Source organism: Apostichopus japonicus, chromosome 16 (genome assembly GCF_037975245.1).
Source record: "Apostichopus japonicus isolate 1M-3 chromosome 16, ASM3797524v1, whole genome shotgun sequence".
NCBI lineage: Eukaryota > Metazoa > Echinodermata > Holothuroidea > Aspidochirotida > Stichopodidae > Apostichopus > Apostichopus japonicus.
Genome location: NC_092576.1, coordinates 17250783 through 17276479, shown reverse-complemented (window position 1 = coordinate 17276479; position 25697 = coordinate 17250783). Strand labels below are relative to the sequence as shown.

Genomic DNA, 25697 nt, shown 5'->3' with positions numbered 1-25697 from the left:
ACCCGTCCAGGTCAGCGTGTGACGTCACTGGATGGCGTTCTCTCTGTTGCGAGAGTGTAATGCGCACATGTGCATGGGAGAACGATTGTGTTGGTAAAATATTAACGGGAGAACAAAGGGGCAATTAATGAACTGACTTATATACGCTTTGACAAGACAGCTGGAGAAGTCTTAAGAAAAGTGCAACCTCGGGTAAAAAAAAGAAAATATTTCTTACCTTGCCCCTGAATCTTTCTTCATTGTCCCTATAAGGGTTTGAAGCATAGGCGTAGGAGGCGGGGGAGCAGGGGGGGGGGGGTTCAGTGCCAATGCAATTATGCTGAGAATTTTAAGGGCACCTACTGAAAGAAATATAATTTGCAATGTGTTTTTCAGTGGTTAAAATTATATTATTATTATCATTATTATTGTAGCGACTTCCCCGATAATTATAACCAATATGAAAAGGTAATAACACTGCAAATGATTGTATGTTCACAAAGAAGCACTTTTCCTATGGATATTCCATACCGGTGGATGTTTGTGGGTTGATAATAGCAGGGAGTTGTTATGGAACAACTCCCTGATAATAGGGTGTATTGAGCTCTGTACAAATCCATGTATGAAAATGAACCCAATGGAACGAAACTATGAAAAAGCAGGTAATTGTGTATCTAGCATATCACTGGTAACGGATAATGGTCAGGTTAATCAACCCATGACGTCATTTTCCAGCTGATCAGCGCGCCTATTTTGATTGTTCATATTGCATATTGATCAGCGGGAAGCGTTCTCTCAATCAGAACTCAGAAATGCCGGAAGAATGTATACAGATCGAGTGTGAAGTATAACAGTGTCATTGGTACTACTTTAACCTATATCTACCATGCAAGGGGGATATGGGTAAGTAAAAATCATTTTTTTTGCAAGTTGAGGACCACGTCTACAGAATATTTCACAATCACAATTTCCCGTAGGGCCTAGAATGAAACGCACCGTACACGTTAGGCTGACTAGTCAAAACTAACTTCAGTTTATGTTAGCGTTACATGCCTAGCCTGGCAGTGACACATAGTGCAGTGTAGCCTTGCGGAGTTCTAAAGGCTTAGCTAGCCTACTTTACGCCAGATAGGACTTAGCCTACATAACATTCAGCTAAAGACTAGCCTTGAACAAGAATTGTCAAGATATAAGAGATATGTTGCCTGGCCAATGGTATAACGTTTGTGTGATACAGTCCAGCCTAACTAGCATAAATATACATACTGTACAGTAGGCCAAACGATAGGCCTAGTTAAGCTAAACAGGCCTCCACTGTCACTAACTTTACTTAGCCTAGTTGTAGTTTAGGCTCACAGACTAGTACTAAGTAGTAACAACAGAAACAGTCCCTTTCTTAGGCTTGGCCTAATGCAAAACTTCTGTATTAATGGGAAACAAATATGATACTGCTCAAATTCCCATACATATGTAAAATGTTTCCCGTCATCGGCCTAACTTTAGAATCCGTACCATATAAATGGGAAAGCTTACTTAGAATTGGCAGAATAAGGTTAGGGGTTAGAAAGTACGGTTAAGGAGTAGGGTTAGGAATTAGGGTTAGGAAGTAGGGAATATGGTTAGGGGTTAGGAAGTCGGGTCGATTGGTATGGATTCTAAATTAGTACCCTGTCATCTTTTGATTGTGAATGTGATGTAAATACTGACTTCAATAGCCATGACCAGTCATACTAATCCAGGGGCTGCTCAAAGTTAACACTAATACTAGCAGTAGGCTACACTAATGAGAACACTTATGAGAACATAACATTTGCAAAGAAAAAGAAAACTAAGAATTTTCAGACAGAGGAGAATAAACATCACGATGAGCAATTTGACTCTATAATATTTTGTATCATAATGTACTAAAGGGGTTATCCTAGAGCTATCTTTTTCACATTTCGTTCCTCAGGCAATGTGATAGTTCCAGTGATGAAGAGGAATACTCTTTTAACTACAGCACTGACCATGACTATGACAGTTCATTTGATTCATTTAGCAGCAAGAAGTCCAGTAAATCCAGATGGACAAAACAAGAAGTGAGTTATTTTGGTTTTAATAGTCTTTTATTCGGGTTCTTAGTCTTTTAATAAAGAGAGAGTGTTGTTATGTTGTAGTGAAGTCTATCAAAGATAGGTGGCACAATTTAGGGTAAACAATTTGACAATGACAGAATTTTGAAAGTTTTTTATTAAAAGAGGCTCACTAATGTTCAGTGAAAACAAGTGATCTGCAAATACTGTAGCAAGTATTGTTCTTTACAGTAGATATTCCAACCTACCTTAGATAAATCCAGCCCAAATATTGGGCTAATCCCATTTTCTCTAGATTCCTAAAGTGATATTCAGTTTACAACCATTATGAGTTACGTACGTATAGTGTTTGAGGGCCACACCCAGTAAGTAGATCTGAAGCAGGAATCTAACGAATAACTTTATTTTGAGTTGAGTCACTAAATACAAATCTTTCTAACCCGAGTCACTGGACAATCTCTATACATGTACAAATATGTCACAAACCAATTATAACCCCCACTCCCACCCCAGTTGCTACACAAACCGGCAGTAAATATAAACTTTGTGTAGCAGTATTGAAAGCTCTGAATTTTGTCTCATTTAGCAAACTATGGTTCTTGTGTACCAGAAATGTTTAATTAAACATGTTTGGACTTGCACAGTCTCTTGTCATTTTTGTATAGCATTCTGCTGTGCAAAACCAGATTGTTCCCCTGAAAGGTAAGCTCTATAAACCATTCAATTAGCCTGTCAGAGAGGGAGGTGAGGCTGTAATAGTAAACTTGGTAAAGGTTGGGATGACCACATGTTGTGTGTGACACTGTCTTGTACACAAGCAATATAAGCTTAGTGCACTACTAATTTATAGCACTTACAGTGCAAGTAGTTTATATTCTTAAATACTTGATTCTATGCAGGAAGTACTATAGCACAATCACTATTATATATGACAATGTCCAAACAGAGCCTCTTTCTTTTCTTAAGCTAACCTCTAATTCAATTTAAGCAGCTTACTGTTGGTAAGTACAGTACAGTTTCCAAGTTGAATGTGAATGTGATGAATAGGGGTAGTAGGATTACAAGGGAAGTTACTCATGGGTTCATTATCCTCTTGTGGTTGAGGTCATTACCTGATGAGTTCCATTGAAAGGCAGTAAGAGAAGAAAAGGCCCCTTGTTGCCCTTTGAGGTTGTTAGTGATCATGTATGTATGAATGGAAAAGGTTTGACATGATCAATGATGATTATTTTAATGGTCAGTTGTGACATGTTTGATAAGTAATGAAAACATTAAGCACTGATACTACAGTAGCTGAGTATCATTCCGAGCAAATGAGATAAGAACCAGGGATAGGAGAGGGATTCTGAGAGATATTTGTCATTAAATTGTTATGTATCCTTGTGTGAGGCTGTGAGCAATCAAGTAATGATTAAAGGTACCTGTATAAACAATGTTATAATGGCATGAAAGTTTTAAGTAATTACTACAATTAACTTTACTGTCATTTTCTTTTTTCATAAGTCTTCTGTATGGATGAAATTTTTTGAAATTTTTATCTCAATTATTCATATACTGTAATATCCTTGTACCCCTGAATATTCAGAAATCTGGCAATAAAGGTTTTGAAATAATTTGCTTATTGGTACTGTACGTCTACCAAATCAGAAGAATTTTCATTCTATTTATTTACAGACTCTTTTTCTTTTGCATTTTCATATTTATAGGACAATACTTTAAGAGATCAAGTGGAACAGTACGGACGTAGCAATTGGAAGCTGGTAGCATCCTTTCTTCCAAACAGATCAGAGGTTCAGTGTTTCCAACGCTGGCAGAAAGTTCTTGATCCAGAGCTGGTCAAAGGACCATGGACCAAAGAGGTCTGTATTTATTAATTAACATATGAACAAATTAATTGGCAAACAGAAATATTTTGAATTCAAACTTGTTACTTTTAAAACTGAATGATGAACTGTACGCTTAAAGTTAACTATGGAATAGATAAATGTTGTCCGAATGAATACGAATCCATGAGGACTAGTCTGAAAGAGAATTACTTAGTGATTACATTTACCTGAAACAGTTGAATTCTCTGACTTTTTGTCTCTTGTAATATATATACTACAGTTCCCTGTGTACAAAAACTGCTATACATACTGTAGTTGTACATGTTTAGCAATTTCACCGTTTTGCATAGAATTCTCAGAGACGCGGTCCTGAACTTAATTATGGGTGGTATTTATTGCCAATCCTTGCTGTACACTACTACTTTAGATGTTTGACTACTGTATATATGCTTATTTATTGAAAACCAACTTTGTGAAATGAAATTTAACAAATAATCATCATACTATATATGTGTGTAAGATAGAGCTACTCTAGCTGGGTGTATTTAATCACATGTTTTATTTATAAATGACCCACGTTTACCCCTTTGCCATCTGTTTGATATCATCATAGATAAAATGGCAAAAGTGTAATGGCTGTTCTAACTGTCTTGCATGCACTTTCTTATGAAATCAACGAGTCTTCCTAACATCTCTGTTGCAACCTCTCAAACTACTGTAGCTTCTCTATCATCGATAACATTTCATCCTTGCTCTCACCTACATTCTGCATGGCCAACTCTGATTTTGCCAATATACGGTGAAATTCCTTGCTCAAGATGTGCACTAATGGTCTCATTTCTTCTATCATTTTACAAATTCACTTTCCTGTTTAAAAAATTGTCAATTTTTTTTTCTTCTCACTTTTCTGTTGCACCCATCATCATCATCCATTTCTAAAAGCGCAGTGGGAAAGAAAAAAATGGAGTAAAAACAGGCTGTGTTCATTTTTCATTATAAACTCTCTATCTCTCTTTCTCTACCTTCTTATGGCCATTATCATTTGGTTTTTTTGCTGCTGCCCTCTGTAGGACGATAAGAGATTGTCCAAACTAGTGGAAAAGTACGGATGCAGAGAGTGGACATTTATAGCTTCAAAGCTTCTCGGACGGTCTTCTAAGCAATGCAGGGAAAGGTACTACCACAGTGTCAGGGAATAATATGAAAATATTGTAGCAGTCGTGTAGCCACTGACCATTTGTCTCTTATGATATCCTATGGCTCCTGTGTGACAGACTGCTACTCCATGTACATCTGTGTTGACTCGTATGGCATTTTGAGCAGTTTAGCATACTGTAGCAGTTTGCGATGAATGCAATACAATACCAGATAAATTGTTTCCCCGAGCATGGTTTAAGTTCTCATATGACGCAGGGGAGTCTTTATAGTGCTTACGTAATTTCTATGGTACAAAAGTGAGGTCTTGTGATGTTAAATTTATCATGGATAATTACTGAAAATCCTCCAAGCAAATTGTTTGTAGTAAACCTGCTATGATACATCTTTGCATGTAGCAAATTAGCAAGTTAGTCTACCTGTGTACTTTGTATCTAGCTATGAAAAACACAAGGTTAATTTATGACTTGACTGTTGCCCAACTAGTTGGCTACTGTAGGTATCAGTATCAAGCTCATTATTGGCAAGTTTTGTAACTACAGTAATGGTGCAAGTTGGGGGAAGTACCGGTAATCGTTGCGAGAAATTCCCCCTTAGAAGAGAAAGTGTTTTCTTGTTGGACCCTTTGGATAAATTTGGGGGAATCCCACAATCGCTCATCCTAATGCAAAGAGGGTGAAGGCACGTTTACTCTCTTCACTTGTCAACTACAAATAAAGAAGAAAAATTGCCTTGTGGTCATCGTGAGTCAAAGTGGTAATATATGTTACCTTTCTTAGAAAAAAAAATCTTTTCATTTCCTTCAAGCTTTCCTACATCTCTCATCTGCACTGCTTTCCTATCTTCATCACGCACCTCCTCCTCCTCCTCCTCCTCCTCCTCCTCCTCCTCCTCCTCCTCCTCCTCCTCCTCCTCCTCCTCCTCCTCCTCCTCCTCCTCCTCCTCCTCCTCCTCCTCCTTCTCATCTTGTATTCAGCGACAACCTCTTCCACCTCTCCCATCTTCCCTTGACAACATAGATAACCTTCTGGCATCAACAACTCCATCCACTTTTCTCTGTCAGAGTTTTTCAAGCTCTTGACATGCTCAATCTAAAACGGGAGGGAAAACCTGACAGAGGCCTTCAAAATCTGTAAAGAGACATGCCAAATGATTTAAATTCACTGTCCTATGTGCCAAATATATGAGAGAGAGAAGACGTATAAACTGTCGACAAACTGCAAAAAAAAAAAAAAAAAACCTTTGTAGGTAGTATAGAAAAGAGGGTGGGCCTGATTCTCACCATCCTAGCAGGATCTTCTTCAAAGGTTGAACCAAAAATATATACATTGAAACTTGACAGAGGAAAAGATAACTTCCAATAAAAAATTGTTGTTTAAAATGTGTCCGTAGTCTGGTTATTCGCATCTGTCTGCCCTTGAAGAAAATCCTTCCGATTTCTTTTGCATGCTTTTGTCCTTTTCATGGCATCTGCCCGACAATTTCCGGTAAAATGCACTCTGTTCGTCCTCATTATAACCACCTAACATTTGCATCCTGCATCATTCTAATGCTAAAAGTATCAACAAAATTTAGAATAGCGCACCTTTTGCATCATTTCGCACCAATCTTGGGTTAAATGCCGGGGCAATCTTTTAGAAATTTAGCCGTCATATTTACACAGTCTGGCCGAAATGTTTGATGATGATATATTTGAACTTTGACACCTAACCCCCGACCCACCCTTCCCCCCTCACCATGTCACAGGAGGACGACCTAGTGGTGTCATTAGTGGACGAACACGGACCCAAACGTTGGTCCGTGATCTCAAAGGAATTGGTCGGGAGGACTGGAAAGCAGTGCAGAGAAAGGTAAGCTTCGAAGCGTCTGTGCCACGGAATTAGTACATACCCGAGTAAGAGTAAGAATTACTTTATTAATCCTTAAAAGGAAAGTACAGAGCTTGCAAGGCAATAAAACAGAAAATGATCTCTTCCCATCTACGAATTATTCGACAAGTTTGATCCCTTCGACATGAATTCAATAACCAAATTTTTGTATTCCAATTAAATATAAACACATTCAGTCGGTTAAATTCCCGAGAACTGATCATAAATAAGTGTGTTACGGTGATAAATAAATCATATTCAATATAACATCATTAATAGCAGGTAGGGATCCAGGAGGACGTTGGTGTGAACAACCCCCCTCCCAACCCCCCTTTCCCAACCCCCCCTTCCAATCACACTCGAATAATTAGATTTGTTCAGAGCTGAGAGCAGGGTTGGAACACCTAGCTGATATTTCCTGCTAGCAAAAAGGACAACTAAACACTCTTTCTTTTTCAATTGGTTGTGCGGGTGGATTCATGAAAGAACAAGGAATTTCCCACTAATTTGGTTTGCAAGGTTTTGCAACCCTGGCCAATAGATCTACTGTAGTAAATAATTAATTAATTCTCCATTCATGTGTAAAATGTTTGTCTGTATATTACACAGAAAAGCATATGAAATTGGTTAAATAATGTACATGTGCTAAGGCATTGCCAATTATGTTATTAGTTTTCTTTATTTCATGATGCTGTTAAGTCTTTTTTATTACTTTGTTAGGATTTAAATTTAGGGAATTTTTAGATAAAAGATGCAAGACATTCTTTGTTAAATATATTCACGTTTTGATCGTAATATTTTCAAGGTGGCACAACCACCTAAATCCTGAGATTAAAAAATCTGCCTGGACGCCTCAAGAAGACAGAATCATCTACGAGGCTCACAAAAAACTGGGAAACAGATGGGCCAAGATAGCTGAACTACTGCCCGGAAGGTGAGTGTGTATAGAACCAGAGATATTAGTCTCCGTGGTAACCAGGTGCAAACTCACAGTTCTCCCAAACAGCAACATTCCTCTCTTTGGTTTCTCCATACTATCTCATCACTTCTATAGGTGAGGATGAGATATTGTAGTTCCTTTGCCAGTTGGGTCATATACAGCTATGTCAGTTGCTATAGCAACAGTTGCCATGGTAATGGTTTTCATTTTCCTGAATAGCTACTCTTGGGGGGTTACCCAGGGTGACCAGAACTCCATGATGGAGGGCACTCTGTGTGTGTGTCCAATGTTGTGTCAAAGCTCCTCCTAAATGGCTGGGATGATTGTTTCGATGTGAAGGTACCCCAGGGTAAACCCTTCATGGAACCTTGACTGGTATAATGGAAAAGTCAAGTACTATCAAAAAATATGTGGTTGTCATGGGAACCGAGGACAAAGGTCACATGGTTAACGTGTGTGTCCAATGTTGTGTCAAAGCTCCTCCTAAACGGCTGGGATGATTGTCTCGATGTGAAGGTACCCCAGGGTAAACCCTTCATGTAACCTTCACTGGTATAATGGAAATGTCAAGTACTATCAAAAAATATGTGGTTGCCATGGGAACCAAGGACAAAGGTCACATGTTTAATGGTCAGGATGTAATTAACTGTTGATTTGATATCATTGCGATATGCAACTCTGTGCATTGCCCCCCCTGTGTCTCATTTGATTACAAATATAGTGATGTGAAAAAAGGTAAATTTACTGTAACAAAATGTCTGTCATATCTTCTGGTTTGTTGCTGTTTGGTATGTGAGTCAAAATCACACACCATGATAATAGTTTCTGTCTTAGTCTTTTTCACATACACTAAACCCAATGTTTTGTTATTTATTATTTAGGACTGACAATGCCATCAAGAACCATTGGAACTCATCTATGAAGAGAAAAGTTGAAAACTGTAACCCTTACACACCGATGAAGAGGACAACAGTACAAAAGGCACAACCAGAGGTAAGATTCATTGGTTATTTGTCTGTGAAGGCAGTTAGGTTGTGGAGAAGGAGGTGTCGGGGGGGGGGGGGGGGGTGGGGGCTGGTGCAGGTGAAGGGGAAGGAAGGGACAGAACACCTAAAAGGAAACTTTAAGGTTACAAACATTTCTCTAAGGTTATAACCTTAGGAAAAAAAATTGGGTTTTCCATGACAATGTTATTATTTTGTCTGTGAAGTCAGGAAGGTTGTGGAGAGGGAGGTGTCGGGGGGGGGGGGGGAGGGAGGGTATAGGGGAAATGGAAGGCAGGGACAGAATATCTAAAAGGAAACATTAAGGTAACAAACAAGGTTAAGACCTTAGGAAAAGAAATTCGGTTTTCCATGACGATGTTATTGTTTCAGCTATGATCTTAAGTTTTGGTGTACAAATTGAACAGATAAGGTACAGTACTGTACAGTATGTCTTGGAGTACTTGATCAACACAACAAGCCTAACAATTCTCTCTTGAAATCTCATCCATGCTGTGTTAAATGTGTGTTAAAGGAATCAGGGTGTGACCTCTGGTTACATGGTATATGCAAGACAATATGGCATCAGATAAAAAAAAATGCCCAGCAAAGTAATGACTATTTATTCATTCATTCATCCATTCATCGATTCATTCATCGATTCATTCATTCATCCATCCATTGATTGATTGATTGATTGATTGATTCATCCAATTCATGCATCCCATCCATTCATCCATCCATTCAATCATCCATTCATTCATCCGGTCATCCATTAATTTATTCAGTTATTTATTTGATTATTTATTTGGTTATTTATTTGGTTATTTATTTGATTATTTATTTGGTTATTGATTTGGTTATTTAGGGATCATCATGGACTAATAGCTGGATAGCATACAGTAGTTGGTATAGCACCTAAGTTAGCACACACAGTACAGGATACTGTACGTGTAGTCCTGAGGTCATTTGGTTCAAATGCTTTACTCTAGCCGAAAACTTTTATGCTTTTACAATTTTTTAAATTTTTTTTTATCCATTCAGTTTTACATTTTGAGTTGACTTAAAAACTAACTTTTCGTTCAAGTCTTCGTGTGTGACATGAAAGGTAACAAGTTGATAACAAGTTGATAACAAGTATCAATCTGTTCCTTTGGATGACTAAGCATGACACTGCCTAGTCACAGTAAAATGCATACCATACATTGTCGACTCATGAGAATGGTACCGCTCACTTTGCTCTCTCCCCATTTCCTTTTCTTTCGAAGGCTTCGTCGAATCAGGACTTCAGCGTTGGCTTTGTGGGATACACGGGGACTGTGAAAGGTATAGTTTCATCTGCATAATAAATATTTCAGTGTGTACATTAGTTGTTAGTCCATTGTACTCTACTGAAGGTAGAATCATATGTGTTTACCAGGTAAACCGTGAATTCTTGTGTTTGATCATTTCATAATGCTTCTTATCTATCTCAGGGAGCTCGTCGACCATTTCAGATACAATATGATTTGATTTCTATTCAGTATGTAGTGGTACTCATATTATTTAGTCCATAATACGTTACTTAAAAGCCTTGTGGCATTCTGAGTCATTATTTAGGCTGTAAATAAATGAGAAGGTGCTTAGAGCTACTTTAAAATATTTGAGTGTGATTGGAATGGGGCAGGTAGGGGGGGGGAGCTGGGAGGGGTAGGTTGTACACACCAACGTCTTCCTGGATCCCTACCTGCTATTAATGATGCTATATATTGAATATGATATATTTGTCACCGTAATACATTTATTTATGAACGTTTCTCTGGAATTTAACCGATTGTGAATGTGTTTACATTAAATTTGAAGTCTTCTGGCTCCCAAAACACCCTGTATAGGGCAAATTTGATAAGGAGGTAGAGGAAGAGAAATTATGTAAGTTGTCGAAATGGTGATCTTCACCTGATAAAATTATTCAAATGTTACTTCCCCCTGTTGTCACCACTGACAGACGGCTCCTCTCCCCCTACCCCCCCGCCGCACCCATCCACCACCCTGGCATTACGAATGTGATGGGTTTCATGGATTGTTTTTCTGGAATGTCACTACCCCCCTGTTGTCACCACTGACAGACGGCTCCTTACCCCCCCGCCGCACCCATCCACCACCCTGGCATTACGAATGTGATGGGTTTCATGGATTGTTTTTCTGGAATGTCACTACCCCCCTGTTGTCACCACTGACAGACGGCTCCTTACCCCCCCGCCGCACCCATCCACCACCCTGGCATTACGAATGTGATGGGTTTCATGGATTGTTTTTCTGGAATGTCACTACCCCCCTGTTGTCACCACTGACAGACGGCTCCTTACCCCCCCGCCGCACCCATCCACCACCCTGGCATTACAAATGTGATGGGTTTCATGGATTGTTTTTCTGGAATGTCACTACCACCCTGTTGCCACCACCAACGGATGGCTCCCCCCACCCCACCCCACCCATCCACCACCACCCTGGCATTACGAATGTAATGGGTTTCACAAATTGTTTTACTTTGTCTCCAGCTACCATGCAGATGATGGAAGCTGGCCAGCGCATCACCCAGACTCTGAACCCCATAGGATATGGCCACCAGCCCAGCGGCAGTAGCAGCCAAGACAGTGGCTTTGGGGGTTCACAGGAGGTAGATGGTACCGCATCCGACGATTCCGAATCGCAACCGTTTACAGGGTGAGTAATATTGCGTTAACAGCACAGCCTGCACAAATGTCATTTGTTTACCTGTGTTTACTTGAACTGCTCGTTAAGAAATTAACCAAATCTTGCAGAATATGCTAAAATATGCTAAATATGACCACAAACAAAGTCTCATGAAGTTTAAAATGTTATGTCTTTCTCTCTATATGTTGGTAACTTCTAGAAGACTCAATGTGCGATCTTGAGGTTGTTAAATGGTTTTGATATATTTAATAAATAAATAAATCAACAGCAGTTTAGCTTACAGTATAGCCTAATTAACCAGACTGCCTACAACAAATTCCTACAAATCTTAGAAGGATATGTCAAATTATTTCCAAGAAATAGGTTCATCCCTGCTCTTATGAATACTTTTTAAGACATGAGCAAGAGAATGAACAGAGTTATAGTATTTTTGGCATGTTACATGGTAATTTCACGCTTTCAATCTTCAAAGCTGTGAATCAATCTCACCTGACTAGAATTTCTGGGAACCAATGTATCCCAATTGAAAGACCTGTTCCCGCTGTTATCATTGTAAATCCACCCTATACGCTAAACACCGCATGTCACATACTCTAAACACTACATACCCTAAATACCACATACCCCTAAATACCACATACCCTAAACACTACATATCCCTAAACACCACATACCCTTCATACCACATGGCCTTATCCCCTAAACACCACATACCCTAAATACCATATACCACATACCCTTAAATATCACATTCCCCTAAAACCACATACACAAACCACATACATACCACATACCACATACACACCCTAACACAACATACCCTAAATACCACATACCCCTAAATACCACATACCCTAATACCACATGGCCACATACCCTAAACACCACATACCCTAAACACCACAGACCCTAAATACCACATACCCCAAATACCACATACCTTAAACACTACATACCCTAAATACCATATACCCCTAAATACCACATATCCCTAAATACCACATATTCCTAAATACCACATCCCCTAAATACCACATGCCCTTAATACACATACCACATACCATTAAACACCACATACCCGTAAATACCACATACCCTAAATACCACATTCCCCAAATGCCATGTACCCCTAAATATCACATACCCCTAAAAACCACATACCCCTAAATACCACATACCCTAAATACCATGTACCCTAAATACCACATGACCACACCCTAAACACGTCATACCCTAAATACCACATACCATAAATACCACATACCCCGAAATATCACTTACCCCTATATACCACATATCCCTAATACCACAAACCCCTTAATACCACATGCCCATTAATACTTACCCTAAATACCACATACCACATGCCCTAGATACACATACCACATAACCTTAAATACCACATACCCTGATACCACATGTTACAGTATACTGTACATCACATGTAGCAATAGATAAATGCTTGCCTGTGCTCAAAGTGTTATTAGTAAAACATCTTCTCATGTGCTGGTCGAAAGTGACTCTCCGTTCAGGATCCAGAAATAAAATAAAAAAAAACCTTGTAATAAAAACCTTGTAATATATTTCTTTAATGATTTTCTCTCCTAGTTATTCTGATCTCAGGAGTGCGTCGGAGTACATGCCCTTCGAGACGGAGGACTCGTTGTCCGATATCGTCTACGGCTACACCAACAAGGAGAACTTGTCGCCGGTCCCTGGGATAAAGCTGCCGTCCAAGGCATCAACAGGTGACAGGATAAATAGTGGTCAGGACATTTATTTGATATTGATTCCACCCTGCACATGTACCCTGCTGTGTACTCGTACCTTTTACCACCCCACCCCACTCCCACCCCACCCCACCTCACCCACTTCCACCACACACAAGCACCCTGCCAGTCTCTCTCTATCAATGGTTACTTGTTATACCACCTACAGCCATAGCCACTTTTGTGTCGTAGACCACAGAGGTGGTCCTTTCAGATGTTTGTATCGTCTTGCACCAGTTTTGTTTATTTCTTTTCATTTTGTTTCTTGACCTTCTATTTAGTCCTACTTTCAAAATACATTCCATCCTCCAATATCCCATAATATAATATCCTCCCGATCTTGACTCTTGGTAACTTTTGCTCTTTATCATTATTTAATTTTCCCTGATAAAATTATATCTCTTGTACCGAAGGAAGCTGCAGGTTTTTCTTTCTTTAGCATAACTGTCAAATTCTTGCATGACCTTACCATGCATGCAAGACCTTCCTCTCATTACCCGCTTCCACTTGGCACCAATAATGCTTCCTTTAAGTCAGTATTCATTGATTAGAAATACAATTTTAAGTTTATACTTGTAGATCACAAACATGATAATTATAGCCGACACAGATAACTATCTTTTAATGCAATAGCTACTGGGATACTTCAATGCAATGTGAACCTTTCCTCACACAGTAACGCTGTACTTAACCCTAATCATATACACTAACTAAAATCGGCTGTTGAGTAAAAAAAGTATTCAGTTGGAGCATCCACAGAGAACCTTCTATTTTATTTACAAGTTTATGTGATCATTGGAAGTTAACATTGGTGCTGTGAGCTTCTCAGACATTCTCAGGCATACAGATGTGTAAGGCAAAATTGGACAACATTAGTTGCTCAAATTTGACTTGTGTCACTGTTATCATGCTAACCTTACATATCAAGGATCCGCGTTTGCTTATTTACCGTAACATATCAAGTATCCACGATTGCTTATTTACAAATAAAACTAAGTCGTGACTCTCCCTCCTCTGTCTGCAAGAATTTCCTCCACAGGATGGGGATCTCTCATGAAAAAAAAATAACGAAGGATTTAGTTTAAAAAAAATGATTTTTTTTATCGTAGCAAAATGCAATATATGTTTCAACACTATCCACCCTAACTGCCCCTCTTTACCCTTACAGGATATAGATTTGACGCCCATGCTATGCACGACCTGTCGAGGGAGAGCGCAGGGTCCCTCATCTCCATCACATCACCCCAGACATCCAAGTTTAGTAAATTCAGCACCCCACCAACGATACTGAAGAAGAGCCAACGGAAAAGGGTAAGTTATGATATTTCCGAGCGGATCTGCGAGGCAGACTGCCAGATAATTCAGTTCTATAATTCATCATTTGATCTTATAAAATATTGTTTTGACAAAAATTGTTTGTTGTTTTTTACCCTTTTTTTTTGTGGCTGTTTGTAATTCCATAAGTATGTCATATAAACATCAGCACTTATCTGGTCAACTGTTGCTTTTGTAAGATTAACCTCGAAGAAACTTGATTAAATTGTTATTCAATCACCATACGGTAGTGCTGATAGTTGTGATCGTGTAATCGCCATTAGTCGCGATTACACTTTGGAATTTTGATTAATCGCGTTCAAAACCTAAGTTGCGATTACTCGACTACAAACTAGCACTACACATAAACTGCTTTTGAATTATAGCCTGGGTGGACAGAGGCAAGTGAAATGAAGCATCTTGCCCAAGGACACAACATAATGAACTAGGCACGAATTGCACCAGCAATCCTTGGATCATGAGTCCGACGCCTCAGCCAATTGGCCACCACGCTATCTTAAAAGTATCATAAAAGATGTTTTTTTTTTTTGTGGAAAAGACCTTGTAAGTGCATGACTTCCTTTGAAAGAGAAGATTTACTCTAATACTATTGATCATTACTCTGTTGTTATTGTTGTTTGTCTACAGCGGCGAAATCACAGTTCATTCACCGGAGATACCTCCTTGGATACCTCAATAACGTCTTCCTTGGGGACTCCAGCCAAATCCATCGCCAGAGAATTGGAGACCCCACCCAAGTCTACTCCCCTGAAGACTCTGCCGTTCTCACCTTCACAGGTAACAGAGTCGAAATAACGTGTCAAAATAACTGGTGTAAACTAAAACTCAAACCAGTCTGCAATACCGGTGTTTTATAATGTACATATGTTTAATTAAAGGGGAATTCCCTCGGCAGAAAATGAAAAGAGTCCCAGACCGTTAAAAACCCTCACCTCGATATCTTGTCCTTTACTTGAGAAATATTTGATGGAACTATTTTGATTGGCTAGAGCCTTCCTTACTCTAGTGAAGTAGATTGCAGTAGGTAGTTCTGCAATGCCATCTTGTTAGGTATGCTTCCCCAAAATCTGATTTATGCTTAAAACCTGAATACATTTGTACGTAGAATTAAAAGTCAAAATTGTGAGATAAAAAGTCAAAATTTTGGCTTATTAGGTCCAAAAAAAAGGGCTTAATTTTGTGATGAAAAGTCAAGATTTTGAAATTAAAAATTTTATGAAATATCACCCAAGAGAAAAATTTAAATCTACGCGAAACAAAGTGCTATGAGTATGAGAATGTACTGTCGACCTCACGAGGCAGAAATTTTTTTTCAGCAACTTTTGCTCAGCCACCAGAAAATATTTTTTTAATTGTAGTGTTTGATGAACTAATGACTCATCTTTATGACATGATGTGGTGCAAAATATTTGATCAAGTGCTGTTAAATTTTGAGTATATTTCAGTTAAATTCAGTATCTCCATGACTGAATGATATTTTTGCATGAATTAGAAAAATCTCACTTAAACACTTCATTTTTCAAAATGTGAGTTTGGTCACATTGAAGGATAAATTGACTGTAAACAAGAACGTTAATGTTTTGAAATATTCACTGCCACATTGTCTTTTAAATTTTTATTTTTATTTTTTTGTCTTTATTAATATTAATACAGTTATTAACTTTAGCACAGTTGCAATAACCTTTGTTATATACTATATATATATATATATATATATATATACTATATATAACAATAAGACTTTGTTTACATTGTTTTTTTTACATTTTCACCATCTCCCAGTTCCTGAATGTGTCATCTTTACCGGAACCAGACAGCCCCGCACCACCCATCATGGTCACCTCCACTCCGATCGGGAAGTCATCCGAACATGTGACCTCCATGATATCGCCGTTAGTGTATAATTCACATCCCAAGAGTGAAGGGTACGTAATCTACGCTGTCAGTGACCCTTAGAACCCTGTATGTATTTGTAGATCCTCCTGTTAGCAGGAACTCGTGAAGAAGCCTCACACTTTCACAGGCTTATCAAAGCCGCAAGCTGACCGAAGTCAGTCTCTAACATTCATATTTAACGTCCATGACTATGAATTCTCAATTGTCAACAACTCTGTAAACTGGATGACATACATTAATCTTGGAGTGACTCGAACCGGGGACCTTGTGATTGCAAGGCACTTGCGTTAACCACTGAGCTAACGCTCCACTGTGTGATATTATGCAACCTCAATGAAAATGCTACTATGTTAAAAAAAGAAACACAAAGCTGTTAGGAAATTGCTTTTTCTACTGCAAAAAGTCCATTCGATCCTGGCACGATTTTCTTCAGGACCTGAAGGATCTTCAACAGCTGGTGTCAAAAGATCCTGCTAGGATCCAGTCAGCCTCTGAAGAAGATCCTGCCAGGATCCAGTAGCCTCTGAAGAAGATCCTGCTAGGATCCAGTTAGCTTCTGAAGAAGATCCTGACAGCATTTAGTTTGCCTCGGAAGAAGATTTTGCCAGGATCTGCCTCTGGAAAAGATCCTGCCAGGATCCAGCTAGTATCTGAAAAAGAAAGGATTCTACAAGGATTGATACACCAAGACTTACACTTTTTTTGGTTTATTCTGTTTATGAGTATTATACGTAACTTAACTCTTGTAAATGAAAGAAATTTAATTTGAAAGATTAATATATGTTGACCTTTTCCATACCTTATTCTTTACTTAGATCCTTCAGAACTCCCAAGGCTATGCTGATTGATAACACCCCTAGGACCCCCACCCCCTTCAAGGACGCCCTAGCAGCGATGGAGAGGAAAGGAGGAGCCCTGAAGCAGCTGGTAAGACTTTTAAGCAGGCATGAGCTTTTTCCGCGAATTTGCGGAATATCCGTGATTTCTTTTCTACCTCTGGGACAAAAAATATTATCCTAACACACTGTAGCATATGCAAAGTGGAGCCTATACCGCACTTTTTGCAAAGTTCCGTGATTTTTTTTTTACCCCAGGCTCATCCCTGTTTAAGGAACCTCATAAATTGCTGTAGGACTTCTGCTTCCTTCCATTTGCCGTCATCTCACTCTCTTATGGTAGAGTTCGTCAGGATTCGCTCAAAAGTTTTAGCGTGCTAAAAACTGCAAGAAATTTTCAAAGAGTCTGTTACTGTTCGTCGTGTGTCTACAAACTACTCCCAGACATTCATCGATGAGTGTCATACGTGACGAATAAATAAATAAATACTTCAAAGGACGGTAGTAAAATGCTCCTTGATGTTGGGCGCATGAGTGACCATTAACAGACTCTAGCATAATTGGGGTCAATGCCGCTAACCTCTTTAGGGAATGACGATTTATCGTGTGTGTAGCATCGCGAGACGCCATGCAAAATGGGCAGATGGCAATACAAAGGCTAAAAAGGTTCTATGGCAGTTTCTGTACACTGGAACCACACGGTACTTTAGATGACCATAAAGGAACCATCAAAACAACGACCCAATATTTGAACCCAACATATTCCCTGCCTTTAAGGAGAAATGATTTAGATATGCATGAATATCTTTTAAGACGACTCATGGAGCTGTGTTTGTTACCTGTTGAATAGATAATTTGCATAAGTTTAATATTTGCCACGACTCTGCCTCTCAGGTCTAAGAAACTCAGACGAGGATAAAAAATATATAGCAAACACGTTCCCCAATATAAAAAAAATTCAAATATTCGAACGAGAAGTGTTCTTGAATTGTGAACTTGACTGGGATATGTTGACTTTTATGAGTGAAAAACTTTTAATAGCCGATAGCTCCAGAAGTTCTTACTTAATAGAGAGTTAAGTTTTGAAATAATATTTGTAGTATACTAATAGAGACTACAAAACGCATTTAATCTTTTTTTTCAATTTTCTAAGTGGTAGTATTGCTACCTCTCTCCTGCTTTTAACAACACTCGTCTCGACTACAATAGACTTCCGTGACACAAAAGTACCCAAATGGTCTCTTAGCATCCTTTTTGTTATGAATGAAAATTAATAACTTGCTCCAAATTAATATCTTTTCCATAATTGACACTGCACAACTGTCAACAAACCATTGTTAATAAAGTAGAAAAGGAAAGAAAAGCTAAAAGCCACATTGTCTTAATGCACAGAGTAAGCACACTTAGTGAATAAAGATTTGTTTTAATATGGATGGACAGATTATTGCTCGAAAAGCTCTTAATGTGGCCTGGCTGTTAAAATGGTGTTTGGCTAGTTCACTACAGAGTTTAAATTATTAATGTTTCTAACCTTGTGGCTCTCTGCAAACAAACCTTAGAAGCAAATCTGGCTGTATTTATTTTTTTCCAAAACAAGAAATTTTTTCTTATTTATGTTACAAAGGGATTTTTAAGCTTTATTTCAGAGATAATCAAACGTAGCCATTGTCTTTACTTTTTAACACGTCAGAGATGCTTTTAGTGGGCAAAACCGTGGAAAAAATGAAAATTGTGAACTCTGTTCCGGAGTTAGTAAGGTTATGACAACAACAAAATTTTCCATTTTGTCCAGTGTAAATATTAGAGCTGATCAAAAACAAATGAATTGTCTCGTTTTTTTTGTTCTTGGTTTGCTGCTTTTAAAAATTTTGAAAGTAAAAGAAACCCATTAACTGAAAAGTTGATTTTGTGGTAATCGGTAAACATTGAAAATCTCAGAATGGTATGAGATCATAAATATATCATAATATGTCTATATATATGTATTGTAGTGAGTTGGAAAATCCAGAACAGCGAAAGAACTTCCAGCCTCGACTGGGATTCGAACCCCGGCCTCCTGCTGTATATGCGGACACGCTAACTAATATATAAATTATAAAGACAATAAGTATAAATATTAGAAACAAAATAAAAAAATGAAAAAAATGAAAGCAAGGTATACAAGCCAACATCGGGCAGTGGAGCGGGGAGGGGGAGTGAGGGCAAGAAACTGTGTTGTCATTTGTTGCATCATCACTCACCAAATGAAGAAGTGTGTGCATGTTTGGTAGGCTTTTGAAATTGTGTTCGTCATAAACATATTTTTACATTATATTTAACATTGATTTTGTTTTTCCACGCTATAATGTCATTATTTTAGGAGATACATCTTCTTAGCACATCTGTAAAATCAGTTTTCTCTGATGCCGTAAAAAATCACGCACGTCTATGACGACCAATTATGTATGAGAATAATAAAAGGATTGTAGGTTAGATTTTTTATTCAGAAAGAGTAGACCAACCTTTTGAGTCATTTTTAAGACTTTCAAGTAAGTAAAAGTGATTTTGATGTTGGGCTTTTCGTGGTTGTAACAGTAGGAACCATTTTCTTACCTGCAGCCTCAGACTCCAAACAAACTGAACGACATTTCCGAAATTATCGGACGAGAAGGAGCGAAGTCGAAGATAGAGTTGAATGATGTACAAGGCCATGATGAATTGATTATCAAAGAACGGGGCGATTCTAAGGTGAGTAATGAAACCCCCCTCCCTCTCCAACCCCCCCCCAAAAGGAAGGAAAAAAAGCCCCAGAAAGTGAAAAAAAAAGGTTTCCCTTGAGGCACATTTGACATGCTTTCCCTGCTTCTTGATGAAAGTAGCTTTTTCTTTTGGCCATGCATCCGACGGCCTTGCCCGTTAAGATCCAAATTGGTCAAGTGGTCAAGGTACATTTTGAAACGGATTCTATCTTCGATGTGTCGTTCTGAGAAAGTCTTTTAAGGAATACACAGAACAGGATATATACAGTACCTCCGAGTCTAATGCTGGGTACGTCCGTACAGTAGTCACAACCAGTAGCCTTATTTCATTATTCGTTATATACTTATTACCAGTTATTAATGGTTAAAATAATACATGAGAGAAAGTTTGTGTCCCTCAAAATTGAATGTATTACTTTATTCTTCTTGTGATTGTTGAATATTTGGGGTGAGTTTATTGATCCTTCATCAGTGTGTTTTGATGGTAAATAGTAACAGGGCAGAGTTTCCTTGGGTCACCCAGTCTTCTAATAGTTATAGTCAATGTGCCACACTTTAACTTTACACTACACTACTCCATTTAGGGTTGACATGTTAAAAAGTTGAAGGGATGTTCCGCTGATCTACGGTTTTGGAATATATTGGTGGTGGGTGATGATGGTGATGATATGATGATGGTGGTGGTGCGATCATGATGGTGATGATAGTGATGATGATGGTGATGATGATGGTGATGATGATGGTGACGATGATGATGGTCATGATAGTGATGATAATAATGGTGATGGTGGTGGTGATGATGATGGTGGTGGTGGTGATGATAATAATGGTGATGATAGTGATAATGATGATGATGATAATAGCAATGGTGATGTCACTCATTGCGCTGTTAACTGATACAGGTGTATCTTCGTAATGACTATTTTCACATGTCTCTTTAAAACGGTCAAATTGGACAACCAGAATATCCCTTTAGCTTTTATTTGACCTACGTTTCTCTGTTTTTTTTTCTATTCTCAGGACGAAATCCAGATAAAGCGTGTGCGAAAGGCGCTGGAGGTTGATTTACTGAAGGATCAAGTCGATGAAATGACTGTCTTACAAAATGACGTAAGTTGAAATGGACTCTCACCTCACCTAATCTTGTCTCATATGTCTCAGTTTGTCTTGTCTCGTCTTGTCTTGTAGGTCTCAGTTTGTTTTGTCTTGTACTTCTCAGTTTGTCTTGTCTCAGTTTGTCTTGTGTCAGTTTGTCTTGTACGTCTCAGTTTGTCTCGTCTCATCTCGTCTACTACATCTTAGTGTGTCTCGTCTTGTATGTCTCAGTTTGTCTCATCTCGTCTTGTACGTCTCAGTTTGTCTTGTCTCAGTTTGTCTGGTGCGTCTCAGTTTGTCTTGTACATCTCAGTTTGTCTCGTCTCATCTTGTCTACTACATCTCAGTGTGTCTCGTCTTGTATGTCTCAGTTTGTCTCATCTCGTCTTGTACGTCTCATTTTGTCTGGTCTCATCTTGTCTTGTACGTCTCAGTGTGTCTCGTCTTGTACGTCTCAATTTGTCTTGTCTCATCTTGTCTCTACTACGTCTCAGTGTGTCTTGTCTTGTATGTCTCAGTTTGTCTCACCTCGTCTTGTAGGTCTCAGTTTGTCTTGTCTCATCTCGTCTTTGTTTCTTATTTTTTTGCTTTTATTTCATTTTTTAAATTTATATATGCTGAAGACAGATACATAATCTGTTTACCGATACCATTTTTGTCCTCACCCCTTTGCAGCTTACATCGGACACTAATGACTCCCTCTTGATGTCCCCCATCGTACCCCTCCCATCTGCCTCCAGACACCCTGTCAGGTCGCTCAACCAGGCTTTCCTGACCTCAGCTTCAACATCACTTCTGAGTCCACCAACAGTCAAAGGGAAGAACAACCAGTACACACTGCAGGTTCCACAACCTCAAAGGAAGCTACTTCAGGTATCGTCCACTTAACCTTATCAAACATTGGCTGAGACATGCTCACACAAAGTCTTAATTAAGTGCTTGAGTATTATGTCATTGGTTCGTTGGTGTGACTGTGGTGTACAAAAGACAAATGCTGAGTACATTATAATTGGTCCGTTGGTGTGACTGTGGTGCTCAAAAGATAGCATCTTACATATGCTGAGTGCTTTATCATTGGTTCGTTGGTGTGACTGTGGTGTACAAAAGATAGCATCTTACCTATGCTGAGTACTTTATCATTGGTTTGTTGGTGTGACTGTGGTGTACAAAAGATAGGATCTTACATTTTACTTGAATGCTTGAGTACTTTATCATTGGTTCATTGCTGTTACTGTGGTGTACAAAAGATGGTATCTTACAAATGCTGAGTACTTTATCATTGGTTCATTGGTGTGACTGTGGTGCACAAAAGATAGCATCTAATATATATGCTAAGTACTTTATCATTGGTTCGTTGGTGTGACTGTGGTGTACAAAAGATGGCATCTTACATATGCAGAGTACTTTTTCATTGGTTCGTTGGTGTGACTGGTGCAAAAAAGATAGCGTCTTACATTTTACTTGAATGCTTGAGTACTTAATCATTGGTTCATTGCTATTACTGTGGTGTACAAAAGATGGTTTCTCACTTACATATGCTGAGTACTTTATGGTGTGACTGTGGTGCACAAAAGATAGCATCTTACATATACTGAGTACTTTATCATATGCATTGATAGTGAAACACGGTACTCTGCCTTTTTGGGTTTGACTAAATTCCTTTTCTTTTCTTTCTTTTCTTTCTTTCTTTTCTTTTTTTCTGCAGAGCAACCCAGAGTGGGAGAGAGTAGCGTGCGGTAAGACACAAGACCAGCTGGTCATGTCAGAGATGGCCAGGAAGTATCTGAAACAGCGGTACAAACCTAGAACGCTGATATTATAACAAGAAATAAAGTACTTCATGAATATAGTAGCCACATTATTCATAATCAATTGAGAATTGCTGTGAGTAAAACAAAATCACTAGTGTCATCTACCAGATCCTCTAGCAGGCCGTTAGAACAATAGAAAACTCCACCCCTCTCCTCCTCCCCTCCCCCCGCCCTTTCCCCTCTCTCACCTCTTCCCCAATGGAAAAGACAAATGCTGATGAAATCACTTGTTATGAAAGTTAAACGTTATAAATCCCATGTGACCCACTTTGTTGTACATCAAGACAGACAAACAGTGAAAGGTTAAAATTACTGCATGACGCCTTGGCAGAAATATCGGATGTTTTTCCCTTCGGAACAGCAAAGTCCTAGGGGCCAGTGTTGTTTCAAGACGAGAAAGCATGGAGAAAAAAAAAAAAAAAAATATGATTGCTTTTTTTTTCTCACAAAGTCCAGGCTCAACACACCCAAACCTGATAATAACTACCAAAAAATGAGTACTTCGACTTTGTGAAAAAAGTACTTGGTGCAATGAACAACCCTTTCTCCTCCTCCCCCCACCCCCTCCTCATTTTCATTGTTAGATATTGTATTATATCCCTACACCTCCCAGAAATTTCTTAAAATTCTATTAGATCTGTCGATATTCATGAGTGTGCTTTATACATCGATTTCTTATGCAGTTGGTAAATCTTTTTAAGCTTTCACATATTTGTACATAAAATGTTGCTTACACTTAAAAGCTTGCGTTAAAGATTCAAAGGTTAGGTAAGAGGGACAATCAATTTACAAAAATGAAAAAGAAATTAAGAAGAAAACCCAATCATGGGTAATTGTAGGTATAAAGAGAAAACAAGGCAGAATAATTAGTGTAATTAGAATAATTGATAACAGCTACATTAGATTTAAAATAATACTTTGTTAACGAAGGAGTTTCAGAGGTCACATCACAAATTTCATAAGTTACATTACATTTTAATAAACAATATTAATAATTATACATCGACTGGGGGTTAACATTTTATTTCTTGGAAATTTTGACTAGATAGAGATGAGAGCAACTTTTGTAAAATGCATGCAGTTGCATTTGTATAATGCATCTCTCCAACTTGAGAAGCCTTTTCCAAACATTATGAAACATTAAAAACAGATAGATTGAAGAAGGAAAAATGACTCGTTTTGATTGACTTTTGCAGTGATTTATTATGAAGCATTAATTTTCTTTAAATGTATCTTGGAAGTATGTCACCAAATTGAATGTTAGACCATTTTGTGCGTGTATGTTAGAAAGATGTATGTTATCAAATTGTGCCGTAGATCATTGCGAATTAATGTCACAAATTGTGTCAACAAAAATAAAAATGATGTTGACTATCGTTCCGTAGATGTATAATATTTGTACTCGTGGACTCGTTTTGAACTTGTCGAAAGGTGCGTCCAGTTTTGTCAGAGATGGTAAGGAATAAGCTTTTTGAAGTCTGAAAACATTTAATTAAGTATCTTTGAAAAAAAAAAGTATCTTTGAAAATATTATAACATTTCAATAATCTTTTATAGTCCCATCAAACTCTTTGTCTGGGAGATTTAATGGAAATTCTCATGTTAACTTGAACTGACACAACTGTGGAGGGTGCATGGGGGGGCGGGGGTGAGGGGGTTACCAAGGGTGATGAACTGTTTTTTCAATGGTTCAGTTTGTACACAAAAACTGTTTGTACACATCAAATTTGTACACAGTTTGTACACAGTTGTACACAGTTTGTACACAGTTTGTACACATCAAATTTGATTTGATTAACTTAAGAGAACAGTTAACAATTGAACTTATGATATATGACATATTTTGTATCCGATAATCCTGTCATCCAATCTATTATATATATCTGAATAGAATCAGGACTGTTTTGCTGAAATATCTGTGATTCATCCCTCCCCACACCCATTCATGTGTTTATTTTGGGGTAGGGGAGGGCTGGGTAACACAGAAAATGTCTAGATATATTTTTGTTTCCATCTGTTCGTCAATAGTGTTCAATCCATATACAATGTTTCACATGATGTTGTAATGTACCCTGAATCAGGTGTTTCCATGTTACGTATTATAACACAAAATGAGTTGCATCAGTGTAGGTCTGTTGAATATTGACAGAATAATTATTAATGTGTGGTTGCATCATCATGATGATCTAACAATTAGCAACAATGAACTTAGGTTTTTTTTTTCACTGCTGCGGCATTTATTTGACTTCAGACGCTGTGAGTCTAGGCTATGTAGTAGATATGTACAGCGTTGTTGTTTTCGACAGGTTTAAGAGTTTTAAAGACTCGATCAATGTCTTCTTGTGTGAACTTTGTCATCTTGCTGTGTATAGACGCTGCATTATTGTGATCAACATTGCAAACTGATTTCTCTCCTTGTAAAGTTAATTTGGCAGCAAAGTGGGGGATAGGATAAAAAGCTTGGTGGTTTGGGGTTAAAATCTCAGAAAGTGAAAAAAATAAAATGGACGTTTGGGGAAGGCTTTTGGCTTCATAACTTTGATCTCATTTTTGGGGGCAGGAGGGGTGAGGGAGACTTTAATGGGAACTGGAAGGCTAAAAAAGTGTATTTTTTTGGAATAGGTATTTTCGGTTTCAGTCTTTGGAGGAAGGGGGCTACATGTATAGAGATTTAACAATTTCCGCACATGTAATTTTGTT

At 38.3% G+C, this 25697-nt stretch overlaps 1 protein-coding gene across 3 annotated transcripts; it reads left to right on the top strand.

Annotated features, from left to right (window-relative positions):
• The first annotated feature begins 730 nt into the window (after window positions 1-730).
• On the top strand, window positions 731-23127 carry LOC139982235 (myb-related protein B-like). Of its 3 annotated transcripts, none has more exons than XM_071994882.1 (17): window positions 731-882; window positions 1931-2057; window positions 3758-3910; window positions 6779-6882; window positions 7706-7834; window positions 8722-8833; window positions 10092-10149; window positions 11361-11526; window positions 13126-13265; window positions 14455-14597; window positions 15249-15398; window positions 16404-16546; window positions 17333-17444; window positions 19952-20080; window positions 21112-21201; window positions 21862-22059; window positions 22892-23127. In XM_071994882.1, the coding sequence occupies exons 1-17, from the start codon at window positions 866-868 to the stop codon at window positions 23006-23008; spliced, it is 2088 nt and encodes a 695-aa protein (XP_071850983.1). In that variant the 5' UTR covers window positions 731-865; the 3' UTR covers window positions 23009-23127. The 3 variants fall into 3 exon arrangements, with proteins under 3 accessions (XP_071850983.1, XP_071850981.1, XP_071850982.1); XM_071994880.1 differs by having other exon boundaries at window positions 13126-13283; XM_071994881.1 differs by lacking the exon at window positions 6779-6882 and adding an exon at window positions 4948-5051 and having other exon boundaries at window positions 13126-13283.
• The last annotated feature ends 2570 nt before the right edge of the window (window positions 23128-25697 follow it).